This window comes from Phalaenopsis equestris, unplaced genomic scaffold (genome assembly GCF_001263595.1).
Source record: "Phalaenopsis equestris unplaced genomic scaffold, ASM126359v1 Scaffold000114, whole genome shotgun sequence".
Taxonomy (NCBI): Eukaryota; Viridiplantae; Streptophyta; class Magnoliopsida; order Asparagales; family Orchidaceae; genus Phalaenopsis; species Phalaenopsis equestris.
The window spans coordinates 722443-732086 of record NW_018164556.1 but is presented as its reverse complement, the minus strand read 5'-3'; the positions used below and the strand labels follow the sequence as shown (position 1 = coordinate 732086).

General features: G+C 32.9%; 1 protein-coding gene across 1 annotated transcript in view; it reads left to right on the top strand.

The window, feature by feature from the left end:
• LOC110020974 (coiled-coil domain-containing protein 25) overlaps positions 1-9644 on the top strand; it is a 29379-nt gene that overhangs the window by 9096 nt on the left and 10639 nt on the right. Inside the window, exons 3-4 of the mRNA XM_020719282.1 lie at positions 78-181; positions 3332-3419. Of these exons, the coding sequence (XP_020574941.1) occupies positions 78-181; positions 3332-3419 (192 nt within the window). The remainder of the gene's footprint in view (positions 1-77; positions 182-3331; positions 3420-9644) is intronic.

The window sequence follows — 9644 nt, the reverse complement described above, 5'->3', positions numbered from 1 at the left end:
TTATATATATATATATATATACATATATATATATATATATTGTTACACTCACTTGTAATCTTATTTATGTTTTGTAGGAAATAAGGCTAATAATGTAGATGTCGTCTATACTCCATGGTATAATTTGAAGAAGACTCCTTCAATGGATGTTGGGCAGGTTGGGTTTCACAATTCTAAAATGGTGAGCACCACTTCCATCAGTTTGGTGTATTATAACCTTTTTATAGCATCGTTCACTGCTATACATGGATATTGCAGCTTCTTGAAAACATAGCCATCTATTTATTTGCTTGTGAACTGCATTCATAAAGCTTATGTCATCTAGTTAAGTTAAGAATGATGATGATGCTAATAACATATGTGAATGTTCATGGGAAGATTCCAGGTATTCAATTGTCTTGTTGTTTCTATTTCATTTTTATGGCTGCTTATTTCTTGACGACAACAACAACAACAAGCCTTTATCCCACTAAGTGGGGTCTGCTACATGAATCCTTTTTCTCCATTGTGACCTATTGAGTGTCATATCTTCATTTAAATCTAATAAATTAAGATCATTTTTATACAATGTGCCCAAGTCTTTCTAGTTCTACCTCTGTCTTTCTTAACATACATAAGTCAGTCGAATATAAAACATCTACTCTCCTAACCGGATCATCAGATGGTCGACGTTTAATGTGACCAAACCATCTAAGATGACTCTCTCTAATTTTGTTCGCCACAGGGGCTACACCAACCCTGTCACGGATATATTCATTTCGCATTTTGTCTCTAAGTGTAAAACAACTCATCCACCTAAGCATTCTCATCGACAACACTTAACTTAATTTTATACTTCTCTTTTAAATGCCAACATTTTGTGCCATAGAGCATTCTAGGTCTTACCAACATCTTATAAAATTTTCTTTTCAATCCAAGCAATACTTTTCTATCACACAATAGGCCTGAAGCATTCCTCCACTTCAACCAACCAACTTGAGATCTACTAATAACTTCCCCATCTATATCACCATCACTTTGAACAATAGACCCGAGATATCTAAAGCGTTCACATCTTTTAATAATTTGATTACCTTTAGTTATAACTCTGTCACTAGAGCTACTACTATTAAAATTACATTCCATGTATTCGATTTTAGTTCTACTCAAATGTAGGCCTTTAGACTCCAATGTAGACCTCCGCAATCCAAGTTTTTTCTGAGCTCTTTCTCTAGTCTTATCCACAAGAAGGATATCATCAGCGAAAAACATACACCAAGGTACATCCTCTTGTAAATGTCCAGTAAGAGCATCCATAACTAAAGCAAAAAGATATGGGCTTAAAGTCGATCCTTGATGTAATCCAACTGAAATGGGAAAATATTTGGTCAATCTTCCTTCTAATCGAACACAAGTCAATCCTCCTTCAGTTTGAACACAATAACAGCTCTAGTATGCATATCTTTAATGACTAAGCCATATCAACACCTTTCTTTTCTAGAACTCTGCAAAGGATATCTCTTGGAGCCTTATCGTAAGCTTTTTCTAAATGAATAAAAATCATATGTAGATTCTTTTTATTTTCTCTGCACTTCTCTATCAAACATCTCAATAAATGTATGGCTTCCATAGTAGACCTGCTCGACATAAATCCAATTTGATTATAAGAAATCTTTGTAATGCGTGTAAACCTATGGTCAACGTCTTAACCTATGTTCAATTACCCTCTCCCATAATTTTAAAGTATGACTGTGACACATTAACTTAATTCCTCTATAATTTGCACACTCTTGAGCATCCCTTTATTCTTAAAAATGGGGACCAAAATACTCTTGCTCCACTCCTCAGATATCGTTTTAGTTTTTAAAATAATATTAAAGAGTTTAATATGACAAGAAACTCCCAAATCTCCTAAATATTTTCACACTTTAATTGCGATATCATCAGATCCTACAGAGTTTCCACCATTGGTTTTCTTTAAAGCCTCATCAAATTTTTTTAACTAATGCGATTGTAAAAAGGACTCTACCTTATTTCTTGACACTGGGAATAATTATCATTGAGGATTATTCTACTTGAATTTGCTTTATTAGTTTGGGCGCATTCTGTTTGGTTCACATTCTGGTTGGTTCAAATTTTATTCCTTTGAAAGTGAGTGTTTCTTTTCATTCCATGTTAATTTTTCAATAGCTGCACTTAAGCCACGTTTACTTTGGAGTTTGGTTATTCAATGGAAAATATAAAATGTTTCGTTTCAATTCTTCATTATGCCTCATTTTTCTTTTATATTATATACTGAATGTCCTTATGCATTATTTTATTTAGGGGCATTTACATACATACCACACAATTCTTATGTATTTACATTTCTTACACCTAGACATTCATATTTACTTGCATTTCACTCAAATCTCTAACATCACATCAAAAACACCTCAATTTATGCATTTTTAAAAATGAAATACACTTTACATGCATAGGTTTATGACAAGGACACCAAAGTGTTATAAGTGTATTATAAGTGTAAATATATTTGGGTGTTAGATTTGTAAATACATAAGAATTGTGTGGTTTGTAAATTTCCCTTTTATTTACTTTTTTTTTTTTTAAGTAAGGAGTTGATATTTAGGAGGAAGATTTTCTTAGCAGATAGTGGTTCTCGTTTTATTTGGTTGACCGTATTAATATTAAAATCCATTGCTTCCTAGTTCTTTAGAGTAATTAAAATTGCATTTCCTGTTCTGCAAAACTACTCACACATCCTAATTCCTTTTATACTTATTTACTGGAGCAATAATGTGTGTCAAGCGAACACTTCCTTGCTTAACTGATCTTCGAGTAATCTACGAACATCACTGGGACAGTAATGTGTCTTCAAGCACACCCCAGCTTTCTTGAATTGACTTTAGAGTAGCCCTCTCGTTGTTAGCTTTATTGATGCGGAGGCACCTGTAAAATAATAAAGAGATTTGCTAGTCATGATGATTCGTCTCCAAACCCTCCTAGGTTTGTACATGTCCAAACAGCAATAATCTGGTCACTAGGATCCATTCCTTGCTGGGTTTTCTTGTTTCATCAAACCACCACAGCTTGACAACTCTGTATTCATTTTTCGTTTTGGTATTACTTGACAGATTAATTTGATCAGTTGGGTCTCAAAGCCTCTGTCCAGATTTTGGTAACTTATTTCTGCTTCTAGAATATCGGCAGGGTTGAGCATCACTCTTAACCACCCTCTAGCTGTTGTTATTTTGGCTTCCATTTGTTTATTACACTTCTTCTGTGGAAGTTATTGTTTGTTTATATGCTATTTATACATATTGTTCCTAGTTAATACTTCCAATTTCTATAGGTCCGAACTGTGAGAGTTGAGAAACGTGTAAATGAGATTGTCAACAGGCTGAATAAGACAAAAGTGGAGAGGAATCCAGATCTAAAAGGTATAAATGCAAAGTTCTTGTTTTTAGTATTTTTTTTTTATTTCCTGCTGTTTTTTTTTTTACCTAAATTTAAATTTGAATGATTTTACTTGAGTTCACGGTAATATAGTAATTGTATGTTTTCATGGGTATATCACAGAAAATGTGCCTTTTTTTTTCAAATATTAGAGAAGTTCAATTGTTAAAAAAGGGTGTGCTTTTAACCCAAGGAGAAGTGCAATGAACCATAAACTGTAAAAGATAAGATTAAGAACCACAAAAGAGAAGCCAAAATTTCTATATTTTGACTTAAGTAAGCTTACATTCACAATTGTAAAATGATTAAATAATCTACTACCTTTTAAAAGAGATGCATGAAGAATTACATTTAATATAAAATTATAGATACATGTATAAAATCATCACTTTATCTAGTTGAGATTAAATGCAGTAACCTATTGCAAAGATGAGGGCTAGAATTCTTCTTTGTTGATGAAGACAAAGAACTAAACTTTTAAGCACCTTAAAGGCTTCTTCTTAAAAAATCTAAGAACAAATTTTATTCAAGATAAAAAAAATTAACTCTCCACTTAACTCAGTTTAATGAACTTTTTTAGCCCTATTGATCTATCCTAAACATGCTTACCTTTCTGTCTTTTTTTACAATTTTTGGTCCATTTCTCTGTGGCCATCCAATCTAAATTTGCATTGCTATCATGCATCCCTCTAAATTTGCATTGCTTTCATTTTTTTTTTTTTTGCAATTTGTCCTATTCCCATTTTATCCTATATATCAAGATAATTTGAAGCTCTAATTTTATTACATTCTTTAATATAGTTGTATTAACATCTTTCATTTTTGCCTTTGATGGCATATAAAGGTTTCAAATTGTTTAGCTGAAAATTTTGGTAGCATAATAGAATAGGTAGGTTGCCAACTTGACAACTTGACTTTTGAATCACCGTCAACACATTTCACCTATATATCTACATGCAATAGATTGCCATTCTTTAATGCGAAAATGTTAATATTCTACACAATTGTTTTTCTAAAGTTTAATCTCTAAATGCAATGCGAGATTATTGATATTGATTTATAATCTAAGCACAACTTGGTGATCTAATTTGACCATTTTTTATGAATATTTAATAATTGATCAATTTCATGAAGAAATAGATTTATAATGCTGTTCACTAGAAGTACAGTACATTTTTTAAAACAAATTATTGAAATTTTCTAGATGTCTAGATGCCAAGAGTATTTATTTGGCTTGAACATTTCTATTGCATGAAAGTTATAAATCATTTATCTCACTGTCTTGACCCTTTACTAGACCGTTATTTCTATTTGTTCGATGCCTTGTCAACTTTATTGAAATTCCCTGAATTTGTACATCATATTAATCATTTGGCAAAATTTTAGATGAATTATTGTTGTAGGTTTGTCTAGGATTTTAGGATTTTATAATGCAATTTAAGACTATACAATTTATATACTTGAAGATTTGCAAATCATAATCCATTAAACAAGCCAAAACTTTAGTTTCTTTAAATGCCAACAATAAATATGGCAAGTAGAATACAAAAAATAATATAATCATTAAACAAATTTGAAGAAATAAACATGAAATTTAATCATGCATGGTCAATGAGCAATTGCAATTTAATAACCTTAAATAGATTTCTAGTTGTGCCCTAATTTGGACAAAATCAAAAGCACTTCCTAGCTAATAATATGTAGAATAAATTAAATCAAGAAAATAATTTATCTTAAGTAAGAAAATTAGTTCTCACACCGATACAAAAAGACAACTGATCTTAGAAATAGCTGCATTGTTACCTCATTTGAAGGAATTACACATAAAGCTCACACAAAATTGAAATTAAAGCAAAATTTTTAATCCAATCAATGATACTAAGTTTCATGTTTAAGATACTCTATTTATAAACTCCTTATGCTTAAATTAGTAGACATGACTAATAAAAGATTATCCAAAATCAAGAATCTATAATATCCCTAGAATTTTTATTTTCTTTTATTTGGTGAATTAGTTTTCATTTGCTTGTAAGAAATCTTGAATGCCATTCAAATTCATACCATTGAAATAATGGGTCGTGGAATGGAAAAAAATAGCGGTGGAATAGGGGCACTTCCACATCATTTTACCTAACTTAGAAAAATGCAATTTTAATGAACGGGATGGTTGATATTAATTTAGATATCCTGAATGTGAGGGCATGCAATAAATAAACTTATTTTGTAGAAAGGTATAAACAAAAAATTTGCCGTTCAAAATATCTAGAAAAGAAGAAAAGTTAGGACCAAAAATCCCAATGAAGGAAAGAATGCATTAACTGAAAAGAAAGATGATTGATCATCACCTGAGCGCCACTCCAGGATATTGAATACACTTTTTAACCTGGAAGGATATGATAAATGTTATTACAACTAAACTGAAACTCTCTATCCCCAGCCCACACAAAAACTTTATTATTTCTAGAAGCTAAACTCTCCTAATTATAAGTATGTCATCCTGAAACATAGAGACAACAACAAAAACAAATAAACCAAGACATATAAACTGAAATAAAACTTTAGCTTCCGCTTTATTTTCCCCAAGTAGGCAAGGTTCTCTCATATTGAGCAATCTCAGAATTTGATTCCTATTGAGCAGCCAACTCGGAGACATTGAAAAATGATGGATTCTCTCTAATCCTTAGGCAATTTTTGTTTGGTGATCTAAGCATCTTCCAGAATTATCACTGTTGAAACTGGATCAAGTGGCTTCAAGCTTTATTTTTGAAGATCTCAATCCACTTGACATCAATTTTCTAAGAACCGTGACTAATAGGTGCAGTTCTTGTTGTAAGATATTCAACTTATCTCATATCGACTGGAATGCAGTGACTTAGTTTTCGTGATTGGTTTGTTGTCGACGTAATAATGGTTGAGAGAAGCAAATTTAACATATCATCTAGTTTATTCACTCGGCAAATCCCTTCTAGGATGAGATTCTTCACCAAATCTTATGTCAACTTCATATTCAATTTTTTTCACTCTAAAAATTGGTCTCCTTTATGAGCATCTCCATGATTAGAGGTCTAAAAAAATCATCGTCATACATGTTGTACATAGACACCGGTGATGATTCCAGTATAGAATCTTCAAATCCATCCTTCTTTGGAACTACGAGAGCCGAAACCGCGCACGGGCTAGCATTATGTTGCACTAATCCTTTGTGGATCGGCTCATCCTTTTCGCATTGAAGTTTCTTGTGCTCCTTTGGAGACATCCTATATGCAGGATTGTTGGGAATGACTGAACCAAGCACAAGGTCAATGACATATTATACCTCTCATAGGAGGTAATTCAGTTGGAATCTCCGTTTGAATATATCTTCGAACTATTGTATCAATCTCCGCACTTCGGAAGGAGTTGTTGGTAGCTGTTTGAAACTCTTGATTGTGATCAAGAGACATCTCATAGCTGTCTCCTTAAGATCTTTCAAAAGCAATGAAGGAGTAAAAGTGTTGACTTCAATCCCCGCATGAATCTCCTCCTTCATAGGCACCAAAATGGTTTGAATTCCCTCTTTGATAAAGGAATAAGTGTTGGCACCCATCATGAACTGTACGCCGATCATGTTGCCTAGTCCGACTAAGCAATATGTGACAAGCTTTCATAGGCATTACTTTGCATAAAACCTACTCTTAAAGTTTTCGACTGACTGAAAACAAAACTATGCTTTGCCATTGACTTTGATTTCATCTCCTGTCTTGATCCACATGAGTTGGTAGGGATGGGCATGAGATTGAGTAGTTAGCCCAAACTTCTCTACCACGATTGTTGCAACCATATTCTCACAATTTCCATCGTTGATGATAAGATTACAAATCCTATCTCGAGTTGTGCTCCGCGTTCTAAAGATGTTATGTCGTAACCAATCTTTATTCGAAAATTATTCGACACTTAAGGGACGTCTTATCACAATTAATTCCCTTTTGTACGCATGTAGAAATTTGTCCCTTGTTGGATTAGTTTATTCTTCATCTACTACATCATTTTCCTTTATATCAACCTCCATCAATGAAATAATGTGTCGATTAGGACAATTCAAGGCTATCTGGCCGAACCCATGACATTTGAAGGGTTTTATATTGGATTTAGTTCCTTCCTTCGTTGTGGTAGTATTCCCTTGCGGCTAGAAAGTAATTTTGCTACTGTTTTCATCATTTTGACCACCAGTTTGTCTCTGGAAGTGGACTGATTTGCTAGGACAACTCAAATCATTAATAGGAATGCGTATTGGAGTGTTCTTATCCAAATTATATTACTTTTTAATAGGGTTGCTAACACGGCTCGTTCGCGAACAACTCGTGTTTAGCTCGCTAAACAGCTCATGTTCAATTAGTTCGATAAGCAAATAAGCCGAACACAAATAATTTTTTTGTGCTCGATATATAAATATGCTGAACACAAATAAATATTTTATATATTTATATATATATATATATATATATAATTGATGAGTATTTTTTTTAAGTAGTTTAATTGACTGTAAAGCTACAAAGATTTATAATCAATTAAAATTATAATTAAAAAATTAGATTAAAAATATCCTAAATTTTATTAAAATGAATTTTTAATATAAATGATAAGATTTAAATTTCGCCCTTCCCCTTAACTTCTTACGGCTATGTGACTAAGGATGTCAAAATAATTTGTTGTTCGCTAACAACTCGTCTTCGGCTCACTAAGCACATGAGTCAAACACGAATAAATTTTTTGAGCTCAATATATTAACGAACCGAACACGAACAACAGTATTTTTTAATGAGTCGAACCCAAGCCATTAAATATTATATATATATATATATATATATTTTATGAGTATTATTTTTAAATAATTTAATTGACTACAGCCTACAAAGATCTATAATCAATTAAAATTATTAATTAAAAAATTAGAATAAAAATATATTAAATTTTATTTAAATGAATATTTTAATATAAATAATAAGCTTTAAATTTCGCCCTTACCCTTAACTTCTTACGGCTACGTGATTAAAGATGTCAAAATCGTTCGTTGTCAGGGAATAGCTCGTGTTCGGCTAGCTAAGCAAATGAGACAAATACGGATAAAATTTTTGAGCTCAATATATTAACGAACCGAACACAAACAATAATATTTTTTAATTAGCAGAACGCAAGCCAAGCATAGGCGCGCTCAAACTTGGCTTGTTTACACCTCGAATTTTTAACCTTTACCGCCAAATTAATCACGTCCTGCAATGTCCACAACTATTGGAGTTCAATCACATTGGCGATTGATGGTCGTAGAAAACCCAATAAACATGGAATAGTGTGCTCTTCGGGTTCGGAAAGATTGCACCAGCACCAACTATTCGAATTAAGTGATATATTCCTTCGCGGATAATTCTTGTTAATGAAGGTTATGATGCTTGTGAAGACTTATTGTCGGTAATGCTCGGGTAAGAATTTCTATTGCATTTCTTTCTTCATTTTGGTCCAAGACGTGATCTTGGATCTTCCCTCTCTTTGCCGAATATTCTTCAAATTTTCCTACCAAACTGAGGTGTTCTTTAATTTGATCGCCACTAGTTTGACGACATGGTCTTGTGACACCTTGAATTCTAGAATTGGTTCAATTACATGTAGCCAATTGATGAATTTATCGGGATCCAATCTTCCATCAAAATCAGGAAGGTTGATTTTGATTCTGAAATTTTGAGATTTCCATCGATTTTCACGTCTCAACGTATGCAGAGGTTGTTGATTGTCGCTAGATATCTCTTGATGGAATGGGTTATCTTTTTCCTCGCCGATCACCTCATTTTCAGATTGATTTTTATGTTCTTTCGGATCTTGCCGTTCAATAAGCGTTAATCTTCTTTGTAGACGATGAATTTATTGTCGCAATTCTTCTACAACCAAATCTTAGTGACGGATATTGTTCCTCCTTGACAGCATCTTCAATTGCTTTTAGTCACTGGAAACACAGGAAAGGGGAAGACAATTTCAACTGCAAGCCTCTCAATGATCTGCAAGATTCTTGGACAGAAATCCAAAATTCTTGGTCAACACTCTGCTGAAAAATAAAAAACTGACTGCAATCCTCTCCAAAATTCGGGGCAAAAATTCTTGACATCAGAGAAACCACACAAGGACAGATGAAACCTGCAGCAGGACAACAGAGTACCCAGAACCCACGGCAGCAGGCATGC